The sequence below is a fragment of the Pseudoliparis swirei genome, chromosome 6, assembly GCF_029220125.1.
Source record: "Pseudoliparis swirei isolate HS2019 ecotype Mariana Trench chromosome 6, NWPU_hadal_v1, whole genome shotgun sequence".
NCBI classification, from domain to species: domain Eukaryota; kingdom Metazoa; phylum Chordata; class Actinopteri; order Perciformes; family Liparidae; genus Pseudoliparis; species Pseudoliparis swirei.
Genome location: NC_079393.1, coordinates 20161049 through 20181212, shown reverse-complemented (window position 1 = coordinate 20181212; position 20164 = coordinate 20161049). Strand labels below are relative to the sequence as shown.

At 41.9% G+C, this 20164-nt stretch overlaps 2 protein-coding genes across 10 annotated transcripts in view; both read right to left on the bottom strand.

The window, feature by feature from the left end:
* Nucleotides 1–3113, bottom strand: part of si:ch211-1e14.1 (UPF0606 protein KIAA1549) — a 41551-nt gene extending 38438 nt beyond the window's left edge. For 6 of the 7 annotated variants that reach the window (XM_056416323.1, XM_056416327.1, XM_056416325.1 and 3 more), the window contains exons 1-2: nucleotides 2969–3113; nucleotides 1763–2053 (exon numbers count right to left, since the gene is read on the bottom strand). In XM_056416323.1, coding sequence (XP_056272298.1) covers nucleotides 1763–1895 — 133 coding nt within the window. In that variant the 5' untranslated portion in view covers nucleotides 1896–2053; nucleotides 2969–3113. Of the gene's footprint in view, nucleotides 1–1762; nucleotides 2054–2597; nucleotides 2840–2968 lie in introns of those variants that run through there. The other variant, XM_056416324.1, reaches the window with a different exon arrangement.
* A 10764-nt stretch (nucleotides 3114–13877) lies between these two features.
* Nucleotides 13878–20164, bottom strand: part of hipk2 (homeodomain interacting protein kinase 2) — a 72340-nt gene continuing 66053 nt past the window's right edge. For all 3 annotated transcript variants that reach the window (XM_056416060.1, XM_056416061.1, XM_056416059.1), the window contains exon 15: nucleotides 13878–20034. In XM_056416060.1, the coding sequence (XP_056272035.1) occupies nucleotides 19573–20034 (462 nt within the window). In that variant the 3' untranslated portion in view covers nucleotides 13878–19572. The remainder of the gene's footprint in view (nucleotides 20035–20164) is intronic.

Genomic DNA, 20164 nt, shown 5'->3' with positions numbered 1-20164 from the left:
TTAAAAAAGGAACCCAGTTGTCTTAAAGCGGTCCAGAGCAGTGGTTTGCGGTTTTCCACAGACGCAAACGTCTATGACGTGATTATAAAAGTGTTGCATTAATATTGGTATGGTCATCAAAACCATGAGGAAATATCAATAAAAACCAGCCTCTTAGCTTTAGCAGACATGTTTCTCATAAGAGATGAAACATAAATCCAACAAAACGATTTAAAAACCAGAGCAAAATGTGACGCTCATTCAAGCAGATTGAGACATATTTTGAATTTAAAAAATCACCAGCAAAGTATTGACAGAATCGTCGAAACGTCCCACTTAGCAATAGTTTAAACTATGGCGTAGCTGCATTTTGCCTACACAAGATCAATACATTTGATTCGGGGTCTTTTATTCCGGTCAACTGCAGACAGGTGGTAGCCCACATTAATGCTTGTCAAATTAAAGCTGTGGCTGTTCATTATCAGAGTTTAAGATTTAATTGACCTGGTTTCCTGCACAAAGCTCTCGTCCTGGCATTTACGACATAATCCTATTACATGTAATAGCATGAGTTTTTGGTTGCTCCTAAAATGTGTTCCTTTCACTGGACAGTGTGTAGGGGGATGGGTGGGTGGACCGTGTCACTATGTATAAAAGTAAGCCCGGGGAAAACACCCATCAAGTGGACGGCTGTCGGCCCTTTCTCTTTCCCCACTGGAGAGTGGTTGAGCGCTACAGACTGTGCACTGGAGGGATCGAGCCACTTCGCCTCTTGTGAAAACCCAGAATCAACGACGAGAATGTCTTCATTTTGAATATCAACTATCCAAGATGACACAGCAGCCTCGACTTCACGTGAAAACAAGACGTGAGTAAGTTCATGTCGAGGTAAACTACCCGACATAGACTTTTTAAACAACTAGACGGCAAAACAAACCGCAGACGTTATGTCATCTTTCTTTGTAGTCAGGGGACGACGAGCTTCACGTAGAAGAGTTGATAACGGTGGCCTGAAGGTTGAGACAGCAATCTTACGACTGGAAGGTCGCCAGGGTACGTCGGCCTTGAGCAAGGCACACAATCAAACCTCCAGCGCAGCTGCTCAGAAGCCCACAAACAAGACCGCGGTTGTTCGGAGCGTCTCTAGATGTTGACGTGTGTAATCGTCTCAATTATTGCAGAAAGTAGGCAAACTAAACTAATCTACCCGGGGTAAATAGAGGTTGAATAAAAAAATCTATGGGAAGATAGTTACATTGTGTAATTTACTGGTACTCTGCAAGCGGTACAGATTACTACGCCTTTGTTGGATGGATTCTGGATCTCATTAACACATTCTACCAAACACACGTACACACACACACACACACACACACACACCATTCATTTAGAGGTTCAATCAAGTGCAATCTATGTAGCTTTTCAGTTAGATAAGTGATACACCATAAAATGCTGAGTCGTGTTACAATATGTGGGCCTTACTGAATCGCAAATATTCCTTATTTTTAACATTTGTTTATTCACCACCTCTTGAAACATTATTGTTTTACTTGACCTTGAAAATAATCTCTGAATCCTCTTCCCTGGTGGGTTAGAAACTGTGAAAATCAATAAGAAATATTGAAAAAAAGAAAAAAAGGATCTCTAAAGTGCAACTTGAAATGAACTTTGCGTCTTTTGCTTGCCAACGCTTAAAAGCTAACTGAATGTTGTACGATATGTTGTGACAGTTATACAACACGAGGACCCAATTAGTTTGATCATGTGAAATGTGCTCTCTTACCTGCAACAGGTGAGTCAGCTGCGATCACTGTTCCCAACACGGTCATCCCCAGACACACTGCACGCTGGCCATGGGCATGCATGAGTGCCCCGAGCATCACCACTAAACCCACAGTGGAGACTAAACCTGCCATGGTTCGGCGGCGGTACGGTCAAGGCATTTCATCCCATTAGGAAGAGAAGATTCATTCCGAAGAGACGGTCGAGGTCTGGGTTCTTTCTGGCTGCCTGGTTTGGTCTCCTTTAGTTTGAGGCTCCTCCTTCCATGACATGCACTCGCAAAGAAGGATGGCTGTCGAAGACAAAAGAGCAACACTGTGACACTCAAAACAAAGCAGCAATATCTCCTCTTACTGCTCACTCATTACTTCATTAACTGGCAGTAATCATATGAAGCACATGCTCCATGTCTGGTTACATTCCCAATGCACAGAATAATGGCAACCAGTAAAAGCTGTAATAACAGGGACACAAGGGTTGGTTGGAAGGTCATTCTTCTGGAATTTAAAATGAATTATAAAAAAAATAGCCATTGATAGTTTTCATTCTGCCTCATCCATGCACTGGGCCTTTCTTAAACAAGTCATTGACACGTTAAATTTGGATTATAACATGTAATATTTGTTGAAGTATCTTTCCTATTTGAGTGTTTTCTCGCGCAATACTTTTATCAAGCATACAGGCATGTATAAATGCATCTTTCTACTCAAGTAAAATGTCATTTTAAAAAACTATAGTTAAATAAATCACAAATTGTGAAAGTAACCTGATACATTTTAAGCACATGGCCGGTCGTCATAATATTCGTCATACGAGCACAAATGAAGTATCTTCACCCCATTAGATGAACTAAACAAGCCTAACTAACTAACCAACTAACTACAAACGTGGTGGAAAGAAAGGGCTGGAGGGAAGCAGCCGGACTCCATCCCCCGACGGAGCAGCTAGCTCTCATCATGACACCGACATCCCGACGTCTCGTTCCTTGCACGTCTCCCGGTCATGTGGCTGCAGAGGCTCGACACACACAGCAGGTCATACCTCTCCCTCCAGTGTTGCTGTACGACGCTACCGACGGGCTAGCTTAGCATACTCGTGGAGGTATTTCCCACAGCTAGCTTTGAGTGCACAGATAACAGGATATTTCCCCCCCCCCCCACCCCAGCAATTCCTGTCAGCCCGCTCGGAGCTGCGCATTCAGACTTACCAACACAAAAATGGAGCTCCAACTCTATTAATTCCTTTGTCTGTGTTACGAGAAATATCCTCGGATGAAATACAATTCGGGCAGACGCTTCGTCATCAAACCTCCCCGTAACCACCTGCCTGCGTCTGAAGTTATTTCAGTGCAAACGTACCGTGCACGAGCTCGTCGCTGGCCCTCATCTGACACTCTTTTTGGTAACAGTTACCTTCTCCCGTCCAGAGGGTTGGGTAAGTCCCGCCCCTCGGCTGATCTGATTGGTTGAGGATTTATCGCGCCGGCTCTCATTGGCTGCAGCTCCTTTCTGTCAAAGTGGGGCTTTTAAAATTAGGTTGGTCCTTCCCGATTGGCGTCTGCGGCTTCCACGGCAACGTTGTCTCATGCGATGATGCGTAGATGGAGGCCACGGATGGACGTGTCAACGCCGGGCTTTCTATTGGCTGAATGGAGTTTACCCAGAGACCAGTCATGCGGAAATAAGTCATCAGAGAGGCACCGTTTACCTTTATGCAATGAGTCATGTGTGGTGCAGCGGATTGGAAGTTGCGCTTTATGGATTTACAATCCCGTCAGCATGTCTACGTCTATTTAAAGACGTTTCTGACTAGACCCAATCAATCAGGAAGTAAATGCCCTAAAATCCAAAGAGCATGCACGGGTGGAGTAGATGATGAAGACATGGTGCTTAGCAAGGTTTTCTGGTTGAAAATAAATGGAGACCGCATCAAGTCAGTGCCAGGATAACGGACGTCAATATTTTGGTGCACGTCGCCACTTGGTGGTAGAATAGTGGCGTTGCAGACGTTTTGCTTTCTATGTTATAATTTAAAACTGAACATTTAGCTGGTATTGTGTGCGCCATGGTATAATGCTAAATACAATCCTAATATGTTGATATCTGTTTTCCGAACATGATAAAAACCTAATAATCTAATATGAAGGGAGCTGAAAGCCTATGGTGGAATGTAACTACCTCAACCACTGTATTTATATAGTCTTCTACTTTATTTGATTGTGGTCATGCTACTTCATTCCCAAATATTGGATTTCAAATTTTACCCCACTACATACATTTGATAGTTAGATTTTAAATAAAAAAATCATACAGTATGATGAGTTTATGCAAAATATTCTATCCACCTGTGTCAGGTAAACAAACTAGAAAATGCTTTTCCTGCTGAAAATGCGTTGGAATGCTAACATTTGAAATTTTGAAGCTGAAATAAAATAGACAACAGCTGAAAATTATGGAAGCCCGTTTCCGCCACTGTGATAAAAAAATTAAGATCCTGTAAGTCATAATTATGAGATACTATCTCATTATTTCGACTTACTATCTCATAATAATGAGATACTATCTCATTATTTCGACTTACTATCTCATAATTATGAGATACTATCTCATTATTTCGACTTACTATCTCATAATAATGAGATACTATCTCATAATTTCGACTTACTATCTCATAATTGAGACCTAAACCCAGGGACCGTCTGCAAAAAGCAATCCAGGAAAAACATATTCCAAAAATATTCAATAGCTCCACTGAAAGATTGTCTAGGCTGACACAACTGATACCGTACGTCAAATGGCCACCCTGTGTTGTACTACAGCTGTTATTTTGGGGAAAAACTCATCTTAAATAATTATTATGAATTATATTTCATAATTTATGGAAACAATTTTCAATAGCTTCACTGTTATCAAGTGTAGAGTGAAATCATTCAATATCTACGTCAATGGGCTCCACATGAGTGGACTACACCTCGTACTTTGAAGAAAACTGATTTGGAATAATTATTATGAATATTTAGTCATAATTTATGGAAACAATTTTCAATAGCTTCACTATTATCAAGTGTAGAGTGAAATCATTCAATATCTACATCAATGGGCTCCTCGTCAGTGGACTACACCTTTTATTTTGAAGAAAAAAGATTTGGAATAATTTTTATTAATATGTTGTCATAATTGATGGAAACAATTTTCAATAGCTTCACTATTATCAAGTGTAGAGTGAAATCATTCAACATCTACATCAATGGGCTCCACATCAGTGGACTACACCTTTTATTTTGAAGAAAAAAGATTTGGAATAATTGTTATTAATATGTTGTCATAATTTATGGAAACAATTTTCAATAGATTCACTGTTATCAAGTCTAGAGTGAAATCATTCAATATCTACGTCAATGGGCTCCACATGAGTGGACTACACCTCTAATTTTTAAGAAAAAAGATTTGGAATAATTTTTATTAATATGTTGTCATAATTTATGGAAACAATCTTCAATAGCTTCACTATTATCAAGTGTAGAGTGAAATCATTCTATTTCTACATCAATGGGCTCCACATGAGTGGACTACACCTTTTATTTTGAAGAAATGTGTTTTTGAATAATTATGAATATTTTGTCATAATTTATGGAAACAATTTTCAATAGCTTCACTGTTATCAAGTCTAGAGTGAAATCATTCAATATCTACATCAATGGGCTCCACTTCAGTGTACTACACCTGTTATTTTTGAAGAAATATGATTATGAATAATTATGAATTATTTTAAATATTTTATGGAGACAATATTCAATATTCCCAATGTAGTAAAGTGTTGGCTGACAACATTTCCTACGTCAATCCTTTGTTGTACTAGATCAGCTATATTGATGTGCTTTTGCATAATTTTAAATAAAATGATATTTAACCACCAATCCTGTGTTGGTAAAACTACAATACTTTCTTCAGAAGATCTCTTTTAATCATCTCAGTTTCGTTTTTAGGACAAAGTGTAGTGGCACCATTTTCTCGTCAGTCACCACCAGGATATTGATTATGAAAAACCAATGTGTATTGAAGATCGTTTGTTCAATTTGGAACCGAAATGTGTTTAGCATCGATACAATGTAAAACGGTGTCCCATTTGCTTTCCAGAAACCAGCATATTAGTTAAGGAGCACTTTCATGATTTATTATACATACTCAAACAAACAATAGATCTTATATTAACCAATTGCTTCTTCTGAGAAAACATGTAACCCAGTGGTATCAACGATCAGAAAAATGATACAATCTAAAGAAAGACATATTGAGAAGGTTTGTTGAACATGTATATAATTGTGCTACTCAGTAAATAAACAGTAACAATACTGTACATACATGAACATGAACATACAGGAATTTATGCGACAATGACATTTGAAAGCTTTTAGATGATTATTTCTCGTTCAGCCTGAAGCGTCAGTCTCCTCCTTGATTTCTTGTCAGCAGATGATGCAAACAGCGGATGACAGCTTCCTGTCTGGATGACAGCTTCCAGATGGAAACAAACTACGTCCTCTGTGCTGGTGGGGACGGGACCCTCCTCGTCCTCCTGGCTGGCGGGTGGTGTCGGGGTGGGGGGGCAGCTAGGACCTTATTCACTGGGTCTTGGACTCTCTGGGGTGCTGAGAGGGGTTCAGAGGTCTGCTGGGGGTCTGGGCATCGGGATGGTTGACGCCCACCCTCAGCTTCCCCAAGAGTGAGACAAAAGCCCAGTGGAGTCCTGCCTGTGAGACACAAACACAAGAGATGAATACTTTTGTTCTCAACGACACATTGTTGTGTTGAATCTGGCCTCCATTGATGGAATCGTACTACTTCTGTAGTCTTGGAGAGGGATTACTTACTCAGCCCACTGAAAGAAAGACCACCGCCGCTGTCCATCTGGTGCTGTGGTCCTCCATCCTCCTCATCTAGTCATCTGGTCCTCATCTGGAACTCATCTGGTCCTCTGGTCCTCTGCTGGTCCTCTGCTGGTCCTCAGGTCCTTAACCTGGGTAAAAGAGACTTGGAGACTTTTCTTAACGTTAGTTTTTATCACACATCTGTCTGGTTCAGCCACCTTCACCTAACTCTAAAAATAACCAGAGAGAGTCAAATGAACGCCGGGAACATATCTGATTTATTGCAGAGAATACAAACACAGCTCATACTGCAGTCGCACAGAGACCCGACAGCCCGGCACCCCAAACTCTCGCAACACCCCACACAAAAGCCCCAGAGGAACCCAGGAGAAAGCCTTGTCCAAGTCCACAAAACACATGTAGACTGGCAGGACCCCTCCAGCAGTCTTGCGAGGGTAAAGAGCTGGTCCACTGTTTCACAACCGGGACGGTTTTGGTTTTTTGGGTCCCCCTGCTACCGCCTTGTCAGCTTAAGCGTATGATGGAGACCCCGACTATGCACTGACCAACGCTTGTCACTTGCGATGCCCCTGACGTTAGATCTTCGACCCTGGTAAGAGTTCCTAAATTGAAAGGGAGTCAGGATTTATTAGTAAGGGCCACTATTGAGTATAAAAGAATTTTAAGAAGGAGAGGCTGTGGTCCCAGCTGAGTCCGGCCCCCGAGCCTGAGGTGGTTGAAGTTCGTGTTACGGTTTTTAAAGAATTAAAACCTATGTAGTTCGTTAGGAAGCGACTGAAGGTCTGTGGTAAAGTGGAATGGTGTGAGCAAGCAGGAAGCAGAGCTGTAAGGGGGGATGTGGATACACCAAGAACCCTTACTCACCTGGATAGGCGAGTTCAAACCTACCCGTCACTCCATTAGTTGGGAGCGTCGGGAGGTGGGAGGAGTTTTAATTTTAATTCTAAAGTAATTTAAGCGTTAATTTTATTTATTTTGATTCCTAGTTTTATTGGAGGTCTGTGTTATTATTAAGTTGTAATTATTATAATACTTGCAGGTTTTTTTGAAGGTAAGTTTTTAATTAAACCTAATGTGACATTGTATTAATTGTATTGGTGACATGGTTTTCAGGTAAGTTACTGGTAGTGGATCTCAAGTTCGAGCGTCGTTGCCTTCATAGTTAGAGGTCAAAGGTCAATTTGTGGACCCATTATTCATTCAAACATCATAGGTCTGTCAAGTTGTTCCAATTCTAAAGTTCCCATATAGCCAACCACGGTCCAGATGCCCGGATGGGACTTGCTCCACTTTACCGAATGCAGAATGCATTTCCCACCAGCATCAGGGAACAATGGTGGAGGAGACAATACACAACTGGAAATGTAAACTTTGAAATGGTATTTTCTTGAGGTGAGATGTGAGTTGTTTAGGCATCACATCTGGTCGGGTTGTCAAGATTAAGCCTCCATAAAAATGGATCTGAGTTGATGATGTCGTCAGGTGAGCTGCTGTTCTAATTGCAGGATGACCGTACTGCATCCTCCCGTGCCTGGGACTCCAAAGTACACATCTGGGGGCGGAGCTTCTTCAGGATGATCTGCACCAAAACCTCTCCTACAGGATGAAACCTATTGCCAACCCCGCCACACGCGAGGGAAGGCTGTCTGGTGCTTTGTCAGTCCTGCCAGACATAAAGGTTTAAAATCCTGCAGCGAACAGGCTGGGGGTCTCAATCCGAGTCGCTGTCCTCCTCCCACTGCCAGTGTGTTCTGTTTGTGGAGGATCCGAGGCCTGAAGTGGAGGGCGGAGATCGTGGTCCTCATCTCAAAACCAGTTCTTGTCTGAACTTGTGAAACATCTCAAGTCTGTCAAGTTGTTCCAATTCTGAAGTTCCCATAGAGCCAAAGTGGGAGGAGTCACATCTGAGCCCAGATGTAACTTGCTCCGCCCACTTTAACAGTGATGCATCCTAAATGACTTGTCTGTACTTGGGATAGACAAATATCCCAGAATGCTGCCTCCTTAAAATTGTGCTGGGACAATTTGGTGGCGTGATGTTAAAAATGCTTCACAGGGAGGAGCCCGAGTAAACTCAAGAGCAAGAGCAGCTGATGTGATGATGTCATCAAGTGAGCTGCTGTTCTAAAGGCAGAATGACCGCACTGCGTCCTCCTGACCATGGGACTCCAAAGTGCACAACGGGGACGGAGCTTCTTCAGGATTGACCGCACCAAAACCTGTGCTGCAGGATGAAACCTATTCCCAACCCCGCCAGACGCGAGGGAAGGCTGTCTGGGGCTTTATCAGTCCTGCCAGACATGAAGGTTTAAGATCCTGCAGCAAGCAAGTGGTCGGCCTCAATCCTCGTCGCTGTCCTCATCCGTCCGCCAGTATCTTCGGAAGGTAGCACAGTCCCCGAAGTCCTCTTCTCTGGTCCTCTTGGTGGAGGGTCCCGCGCCGTCCTCTTCCCTGGTCCTCTTCACGGAGGAGCCGAAGCCGGAGGTGGAGGGGGCGGAGTCCTCTTCTGGCCGGGGGAAGAAGGGGGGCGGCGCACCAAGGAAGGGGATGGGAGGAAGGAAGGGCTGGTCATCTTCTTCGTCCTCCCTCTCGGACATGGAGCCGTAGCCAGAGTCCTCGCTGTCCGAGATGGCCTCCTCTCCTCGTCGTCATCAAATGGGACCTGGGACGCCACCAACCGCGACCCCAACCACCGCGACCCCAACCACCCTCAGGCATGGCCTGACCCACAAATGCAATCACAGCCTCACCTCGATTACCTTCGTCGTCTGAGGCGATCCGGATGACGTCCAGCGCAGGCAGCGGCATGATGTCGTTCAGAGCAGCTAAGAGGGAAAGGTTCAAACCGTCAGGATTTTTCGTAACAGTAAATAAATATTTCTGTATTACATTTAGCAATAATATATTATTATTAGAAATAATAGAAAATAAAAAACCACAGCGTATCCTAACAACGACAGACCACATAAGAGTGCTTAAGAGCCTTTTATACATTTAACAGTTATATCCAACATAGTGCAGCTCTGTTTAAACAGATGAGGGAATGAGAATCAAGTAATGCTGCTTCCATGTGACACTTCATGTTAAACTTTAATACAATTTGTAAATATTAAAAACATATGTTTCACAAAGATGGACATGTTGACTATATAATAAAGATGTATTCTTTATGGAAATCATAATAATAATAATAATTATCGTTATTGATAATGTCAGCAGTATTTGCATATGCCCCAAACAACAAAGTGGGGTTCATAATGAATTAGTTAATTTAATCATTATTAATTCATAAAGTTTGGGGGCCTTTCACAGCTTCTGGTGGTCAATTAAGCGACAGTTGAGCTCTCGGCAAAGACATTTATTCAGGACGTCGGTGTTTGTGAATAAAAAGATGAATAAGACAATCTCCGGTTGTCTTAACTGTAACTGTTTTAATGTGTTGTACGGCAACCTCGAGTGCCTTGAAAGGCGCCTTATAAATACAATGTGTATTATTAATTATTATAATAAATGGTTCGCGATAAACGGCGTGAACGTATTTAATATACATTAAACCACGCGCGTCATGACGCACAGTGAAACATGGCGACACAGGAACCTCTTTGGTTTATAACTCATAATTCTCCCGTTCACGAGGTGCACCTCAGGGCGCGTGGAGGATGCTGGAGGCAGCGCGCGCTCTGCCATCAGTTAACGCTACTGAACAGATCGCTCTCTTGTCCCCCCGAAAGCAAAGCACCGCAACAACGAGCACAGTGCATTTCAATGTTAAATGTCAAATAAATCACTTTAATATGCTAAAGTAAAGGAGCAGATGTGTGTACAGTAAGTCCCGTTTCAACGGGAACAACAGAGCAACTCAGGGTCACGTGCATGCAGGTCACGTGACCGCGGAGGCCCCAGCGCTTCACATCGAACAAAATAAATGCACTTTGCAAATTTTACTTGAAAATTCTATAAAAACGTTCGAGGCGCCATCTTTTTTCTGTAATTGCCAAGTTAAACTTCGACGTTTTGATGCCTTAAATCCACAATCATCGGGGTTTCGACGGCCTACACTAATTGTCAACACACTCCGCACATCTTCAGCAATTTTCAAGACAGTCTGCAGCTCAAATATCTTTTTACACGACGAATCATCGACTGAGGCTCACTTTCCACAAAACATCGTTTTCCCCTCATTGCCAGACACCATTTTAAACCTTAAAAGTCACTGATTTCTAAACTAAGAACACTTTTATGGATTTAAGGGGACACATTAATAATATAAATGCTAAATTAAATGTAAAATGGGTCTTACGTCACAGTTATAGTCCAAATCAAAGCCCAATCCGTTCAGCAGGGGCTCGTCCTCGGTTCTCGGTCGTCGGAGGGCCTCTTTCAGGGTCTCAGGGTCTCTCGTAGTCCGGATCTGGTGTCGTTCGGTTCGCCAACAAGTTTTGTATCCAGCAAAAAGTCTCAAGAAGTGCAAAAGCCTCAGAGTATCCTTCACAGGTTTGGGTTCACAGGAGAGTCCACGGGGGGTTCAGCTCATGTCAAAGTCCAAAGTGCAAAGGGAAGAATCAGAACCTCCGCGGCCTTTTTATAGCCTCGGTCCGGTTTCCATGGCATTGACGTTAGTGCACGTGCGTGCGTGCGTGCGATTGAGCAATACAGAGAGATATTAATTATTTCCCCCATATTTTTCATATATTATATATTTGATTCAAACGAGAAATATTATTATTATTATTATTAAATTACAATAACAAATCACTGACATCAAAACACAGAGTTGCGTTTCATGTTTCGTGTAGGCTACCTGCGTGCAGGTACCGGAGGCAGAGAGAGGGGCTGCCGTCTCAGCCGGTAGCTGAGTTTACAATAATTTGCCATTTTTTAAAGATACAAACTGTTAGCTGAACAGGTCGGCCACATACAGACAGCTTTAGCTTATTTGACAACGATTTGCTGCTAGCTTAACCAGCGCTGTGGTGAAGTAGCCTACAATTTACCGAGACACCGCGGTCAAAATAGCGGAAAATAACGCTATTCTACAAGTTGTTGAGCGGCCGTTCGCCTCCTCTCATTGGCTTTTACCTGCGAAGGTTGTATTGCAGGTACAGTGACACGGTAGTTGCTGTTAGCTCAAACCTTGTCTTTACTTCACCTGGTTCACTGTTTCTTCAACACAGCTTCCCTGCTCTGCTTTGTTACGCCCCACCCTCAGTCAGTATCTAAGTCGAAATAATGAGATAGTATCTCATAATTATGAGATAGTAAGTCGAAATAATGAGATAGTATCTCATTATTATGAGATAGTAAGTCGAAATAATGAGATAGTATCTCATAATTATGAGATAGTAAGTCGAAATAATGATAGTATCTCATTATTATGAGATAGTAAGTCGAAATAATGAGATAGTATCTCATAATTATGAGATAGTAAGTCGAAATAATGAGATAGTATCTCATAATTATGAGATACTATCTCATAATTATGAGATAGTAAGTCGAAATAATGAGATAGTATCTCATTATTATGAGATAGTAAGTCGAAATTATGAGATAGTATCTCATAATTATGAGATAGTAAGTCGAAATTATGAGATAGTTAAGTCATAATTATGAGATAGTATCTTGTAGTGCCGGAGATACGGAGTCGGAGGCGGAGTATTCAGGATCGAATTCCAAGCTTTAATATCCATCAAGGAAGAGAACCTTATCCACACAACTGCTTAGCATAGCGAGTTTGCAGGAATGACATGCATTCAAGATTCAAGATTCAAGATTCAAGATGTTTTATTTGTCACATACACACACAGGGTGTGCAGTGAAATGAAAGTGGCAATGCTCAGCAGGAATGTGCAAGGGCAACAAGTACACACTATTTACAAATAAAAAACAACACAATATTTACAGTAAGTGTGTGTGTGTGTGTGTGTGTGTGTGTGTGTGTGCCTAAGAGGGGCAGTTGTGTGGGTCTATGTGGGGGTCCTGGTGAGGTCGGAGTTCACAATCCTGATGGCCTGAGGAAAGAAACTCCGTCTCAGTCTCTCTGTTCTTGCAGCGTGACTACGGAGGCGCCTGCCTGACCGCAGCAGCTGAAACAGCTTTGTGTCACAACTTAACTGTCCGTGTGGCAACACCATTCCTAAAGGTGAATTATGTTAACATTACGTGTCACCACAATCTCATAATTATGACTTACAGGATCTTAATTTTTTTATCACAGTGGCGGAAACGGGCTTCCATAGAAAATAGCTGACAATTCTAAAAAAGGGAAACTTCCTGCTGAAATCGTTGAAGCACACACACATTGACATGAAAAGCTGAATTATAAAGTTATAGCAAACAATATTGTCAACATTTTAAAGGTGGACTTGTGTATTTAGCTGAACGTATGCCGACATTGTAAGCTTTTTAAGTTGAAAAAGTTGAAGTGGATTTGAAGATTTTTTTTTTATTATTTGGAAATTTGAAAAGATAAAAAATATATGAAAATATACAGTAATAGTTGAAGGTTTAGTCAAAGTTAGAACATTTTAATGGTGTCTTTATCTTAAAGTATGAAGACTTTGGATGCTTTTAAAGTTGAAAACTTTCTCCAGTGTGATCCCATTCAAAATACTAATCATACAATATTTATAAGAACAGTTGAACAGTTAGAAATATGAAAAGTCTTTCCCCTCGATTCCTGAAGGAGCTGAATTTTTTAAATATTTAAATAGTTTCTAAAGCTGAATATATGAAGGACGAGATGAAGTACAAAAAAGGTATAAGAAATAGAATAAGTTTAAGTAAAGAAGTGAAGAACAATAGTTGGACTGCTGTAGCATTCTAACTAATTAATGGATTAGTTTTAACACATCTAGAATATATAAAACTCCAGATGGCCACGTGTTTCATTATTATTTAAAAGAAAAATGTAGCATGACTTTAGGACTTTTCCTGGTAATTTAGAACTTTCTTCCACTGCTGGATTTAATCTCTTGCTTGGGGACTTTAACGGGCTGTATAAGTACAATAAGTGAAAACACTTGCGGCATATTTTAAATGTTTTTTATTTATTTTATTTGTTTACATTGTGGAGGCGTAATGGTATGTTTGCATTTTTGTAAAATTTCATTTATTTTCAGATTTCTTAAAAAAGTTGCTTAGCCACTCACAACAAACCTCAAGGAGAATCATGCACGCACACACGCAAACACACACACACACGCACACACAGTAGAAAACAGGAGACCGGTGCCGTGACTTAACAGTTTAATGTAAATCCAAGACAAAGTGTGATTACATTTCTACACATATACAATATGCATATGTGAGCATACAAATTCTCATTAATAACTCGATTCACCTCGGAGACCGAAAAAATGATCAAAAGTAACAGTGAATAACAAGCTATAACATAGTTCACCACAACGCGAGCCCCTTCTCACCCTACAGTTAGTAAAGAGGACAATTAAAATAACTATATTCTTCTATTTGACGAAGCTGTTTGTCTGTTAAAATCCTCCTGTAAAATTTACAATGCTATCATTAGTTTTTTCGAAGCCTAATATAAATTCACTCCATTTTTCTACAACGAAAATGATTAAGAGAAGCACACAACATCATAATGGTAACACAAGCGCTTAGTAGCAAGTACTCAACTTCTTAGGAGGTTTAATTAATCCTTCTTCTTATTGTCATTATTATATTTATTTAAACATTCTATAAAGCCAGTAAAATATCCATTCTCATAACATATTTAATAATATTAGGCTAAGGAACAGGGTATACGTAGAACGCTACAGATCAGAAGATTGAAATAAGGAGACATCACACCCCAATAAACAAAAGTAAATAAGAAAAGACAATTAACAGAGAAGTATACTAGGAATACTGCAGCACACATTAGCTTTAACGACAAAGAATGAGATTTTACACCATAGAGAAACCATACAGCAATGGACATAAAGGGGGTCAGGGTTTGATGCACTCTTAGGTCTTTAGAAAATGCAAATAAACTGAAGAATCACTTATTACGTATTGTTGCGCAGAAATTGAGCAATTTACAAATTTTGAGAATCTACCAGAAAGGAATTGTGATTTTGACCTCTAGCTGGAGATTAATATTGTTGAAGTGTAAGCAGGCAAATCTGACCTGTAGCTTTGGGGTGCCACCTCCAGATTCCGTTAACACCACAAAAATAGACTAGGAAATCTCTCTGAAAGTAAGATGGTAAACGCTACATGGTTCAGTTATGTAGAGTAGGACCAAAGGTCTTACAACACAGCAATTTAGGGAATTTAAAGTGATACAAATGGATCCATATCCTTGCCTGGTTTGACATAAATTAGAATAAATTAAGATAGTAGGAAAACAATCGTATTTTAATCAGTTTTGGTTCTTAATTCCATTCATTTGGCATCAAACCTTGACCACCTCACCCTGAATTCCCCCAAGGAGCAAAAGGATCCGAACTCAACGAAAAGTTAAAAAAAAAAGACATTTACTCTCATCCGAAAGGGCTTTAAGAATGCTTGTGTGGCTATAGATTATAATTTACCTGGCGACAGCGTACATCAGTTTATGATTAATCCACCTAACCACCCTTTATACTGACGCTTGTGCGGGTTGATGTTGCGGGTCGTCTGCTCTCCAAGTCACCTTTCTGTTAGTCTGAAGGAATGTGTCCCAGTGTTTCCAAAGCTCCAGGGGGAGGAGTGATCACAACTACACCATGAGCAGAGCTGGAAGTGTGAGTGTATTTTATAGGAGAACGCCGGGCTTCAAAGAGAGGGAGACACTGCCTTGTTTAGTTTTTAAATGTCACCATGAACCTTTGGAGGTATTGTTGGCTATCTGGAAGGCAGGACTCTAACAGTGGCGCTAGTTGGGAGGGCTACGCTCACCTCAACAACACAACACATCTTTACACTCTACTTAAGCACATTTTGGTAATTGTAAGGTCACTCGATCTACGGTAATGCTCACATTTCTGATTCCCCCCCCTTTTTTTAAATAAAACACAAAACATTGGTTATGTGGAACAGAGTAATAGACAAAGGTATCATACACATCAATTAATTTCCCACAATGTTGCGCTAAATGGATCTTTCATTTGAGGAAATATCAATTATTTGACACCCCCTAATCATGAGGACAGTAGTAGTTTTAAATTACTTCTCTAACATGGGATTTTGCTGGAGATCAGATCTATAATTATTCCATCATGCATGGCCACTTGCGGTGTAGAAATTAAATGAATGGTCACCCACTGAGAAAGATCTAAAGCCATTTTCAGATGTCGCAGGTCACACATTACATTCATTTTGTGCGGGTGACCGTGGTTTTAAAGGTATAGTTGGTACATTTTTGATTAATTCAATTTTACAGGTCATTCTATTCCATGGCACGCTAATGTAAAACAAACTTTTTAGTTCACAAATTCATTTTCATACACAAACACCAATAAAGCTACAACATCAACAACGTAAAAAAAAAAAACGACAACAAAAATAACAACAACTGGCTTATCAATTTGGAGAGAGGTTTGATACTTATTGATCATTCAACATTGACAGGTGTGAGGACAAATCAAAGTGAAACCAAAAAAAGCTTCAAAACAGACTGCAGCTCTTCTCATAGTCGAACATCCAGATCCTAAACAAATGGATTACTTTGCTGTATGCTTTAAATATGTAAAATCGTCCTTGTGAACATGCATTTGCTCGGGGGAGGGGACACACAACATGTCCTCAAAATTACTCATGAAGCGTTGAAAGACGAGACCAAAAGTTATTGCCTGTCGGCTGCTCGAGCAAAGCTGTGGAGGATTGCTCGTACTGAACTCTGTACATGATCGGTCTGTTGGATTCTTTGGTGGGAGAAGCAAAAAAAAGTGTGACAATGCTACACCCCCATGCCGACGGGACAGCAGTGGAGCATGGGTAACGCCCGATTCCCTCAAACAGTGGAATGTTTCAGTAGTCTGTCTCATCACAGAGGAGCCAACAGATTGCAATGGATAATCCTCTCCCTTATGCATGTGTGTGTGCTTAGGCCCCGATAACCCCGAGAGGAAATTAAGTCAATCAAATCAAATACAAAGACAACAACAGAACAGAGAAGAATGATGTAACCAGCTACGTACTATGTCATCACATCGTTAACTATCCGGACCTCGGGCTTGCATGCTGGAGCTGACGGGGAGTGGAGAGTTGAGAGGAGGGGGGGGGGGGGTCAGGGGGGAGGGGAGTACCAGGATGACAAAACCACTCCGGGGCCCATCAAGTGATGTTTTTACCAGATCTCTGTATTCCTTACCTGGCTGTGGCCCCCACAAGCCAAAGCAACTATCTATAAGGGCCCCGTTGGGTTATCACCAACTCAACACCTACTGTCACCAGCAGTGTTGCAACACTTTACACAGGTGCACCCACCTCCACGGAATACTAAACATCACTGTACATCAACCTCCGGGTTACAAAATAGAAATGAGCCTGACATATCATAAAAAGACACATCCACAAGAATTATTGCAACAATCTCTAAAAATAAACACAATATGTACTACAGCCATGTCAAAAAGTTCAAGATAATGTTAAGTTAAAAAAGAAAAGAAGAACAAAAATCACTTCAAATGCAAGTACTATGGCAAACCATGAAGGAGAGGGGAAGGCTTTCACTACACCACCAGTGGAACTGATGTATTCAAGAGGACAAATGAACAGAGGAGTTATTTGTATCATTGGCTACAAGAAAAAGAAGAATATGTTTAATCAAGCAGCAAACACACAAATTGACATCCCTATTGGTTCTCTAAGAGTTCAGGTATCCCGTTCGGCTGGCGTGGCGATGTCTGTGGTGTGTGTGTGTGTGTGTGTGTGTGTGTACCTGGCGCGAAGACAAATGGACAGTGGCAACAAATGGTCCACTCGCTGCCCTTCCAGGTGTACGCTGTGGCATTTCCCTTCTGCTCTGTTCTCGCAAACCCACGTCTCAAGCCCCAATAATAACTTGCAATTATCTTTGCTGGAGGAACAAAACAACATCAGCAACAAATGACGACAACAAAAGAATCCATGTCAGAAGTGTAAGCGTGCAATTCAGGCGAGGTAGTGCCCCGCCCCCCTTTCGGCTCCTACCGACCACCCTTGCTCAGTGTCACTATCAACCTGCTCAGTGCCAACTTGCTACCGTTTTAGTCCCATTTAAGACAGAGAGCTTCACCCCGCCCTCGACAGTCCCTACCTAAACTGACCCCACGCCTTCAAACAGCCCCTTCCCTCTCAAACCACCCTCGATACTCTGCCTGGCTTCCCCGGGCCTCACAGACCCACCCTCATGGCAACCATAACTTTCCGTCAGGCCCTTCTCTCGGACTAGCTTTAAACCTTAAAAGAACGACCTCTACTGTGTCTCGAACATTGTACTGTCACTCATTCCCTGGACATGAAAACTGAGCGAATATCTCTGCGCTGTTGCACGATGCATGAATTCCCTTGTGTGACTATACATTTTTTTTTTTTTTAAACAGTATATTCCAAACTAAAGCCACAATTTGGGTGCCACTGTGATAGAGGTTTACAGCTACAGCTAGACTGTACACGTTCATATTTACATTAATATCCAGAGCAAAATGTAACAAGAATGTATCTATGACTTTGGTAAGTACCCCAGGCAAGTTATCTCATGCACACATAATGAAATAGCTCAGCGTGAAATCAACTCTGACATTAATCTTCATCATCTATAGTACGCTGTCATTTAAGGACAAGAAACAGCAAGGGCTGAGCCTACACCCGGAAGAGAGCTACGACTCGACTGCCCCGACTAGGATGTCAAACCAGGGAAACATGTCTCTGTATGTATGTATCGCTATCGTCTCTTGAGGCTTTCAGGATTCAAGCCAAGTAAACGGTGTCGTTATATCTGTAAGGCACTACGAGGGAACAATGGTCAAAACCTAAAGACTGGAGAGAGTTTTAAGGAGGTGGACTACACACGCATGGCTGACAGTAGCACACACAGACAATCACGTTGTACATGCCTATGTTATTATAACCACTTTGTGCAATCACATTGAAAAAAGAGGAACAAATAAATCTATTGGTATCGGGGGGGAAAAGAAGAAGGTTTCCTTCTCAAAACAAACAGGTGCAGACTGCTACATTCTAAGAACGGGGTCCAATAAGACACCTAGCTAAAACTGAAGTATCGTCATAAAAGTGAAACGTAAAGGAACAGAATATCTATAAATACACTAAAAAGTTTGTTGTCTTCTGTTGGTTATATTTCCAGAAGCCTCCTCGGCTGGAGAAGGTGGAGTGGGGGGGGGGGGTTGCCTCTCTTTTCTCCCCACACCATGAATGATTTGGAAATATTAAGACAGTTCAAGGCCATCAATATATTTTTCCTTTTCTTTGAAGAGCAGCAGGTTTTTCCGTATTTCACCTTCTCCCAAATGTCTTGGGATTCCAAACTTCCAGTCAGTAACCCCTGTTCAACAGTCTCTTCACAAATTTAAGAGGGGAAAATAAAAGAAAACAAAGCAGAAAGCCTCCGCTGTCCCAAAAGGCCGGTTTCAAACTTCCCTGTCAAACTAATGAGACGTCACTTTCCTCATAAAGAAAAGTGAAGAATAGACAAAAAAACACAAACACTGGCCCTTTCAGGAGAAAAAGAAAAATGGAAAGAAAATGTCTTGAACTGTACCCCTCTGAAATTCAACCCCATCTTTCCCTTCTAGAGAGGCTGTGAATTCTTTTTTCTTCTTCTTTTCTCTCTGTCGTTATATCTTCAAGTTATACGTGACAGTTTCATGAGGATTGCATGTTCCTCTGTCTCTGTTCATGTCTGAGGTCGAGGAGAGGATGTTTCTGGTGTCGACGGGGTTCAGGGCGGGAGGGTTCGGGGCAGCAGCGGCGCCGGCTCAGGCTCTCCAGTGTCTTCTCTAGAGGTAAGGGTACTGGTTGACCTTGGTGGGGCTCAGAGGGTATCCAGTGTAGACAGCGGAGGCAGGCGAAGCGCTGATGTAGGCCTGGTGGGCAAACTGGGCCTGGTACTGGCTGTGGTGCAAGGAGGGCGAAGGCAGCACGCCGTGGCCCATGCTGACCGGGACCTGGTGGACGATGCTCGGTGGGTAGCTACCGTGCTGGATTGCGTGGCGCGCTGAGCCCTGTGACGCCACCAGGTGGGCCACGGTGCCGGTGGAGCCCAGAGCAGCAGAGGCTGTGTAGGTGTAGAGGTGGGGCTGGCTGGGGAGGTGTGTGGCGGCCAGGTGCGGGTGGACGTTGCCCGTGTGAGCGGGGCTGTTGTGATGGAAAGAGTACGGGGCCTGAGTGGCGATGGTGGGGGTGATGTAGGCCTGCTGGCGCCGATGACCATTTCGCTCAGCGAGCATATGCTGCTGGGCCTGGATGAGGAGATGACAGCTGAATGTCAGTTTAAGCCACACATATGAAACACTTATTATTATTATTATAGTTAGACTTTTTTTTTTTTTTTTGTCACTTAATTTTTTTAATTTGTTTAATGATATAAAC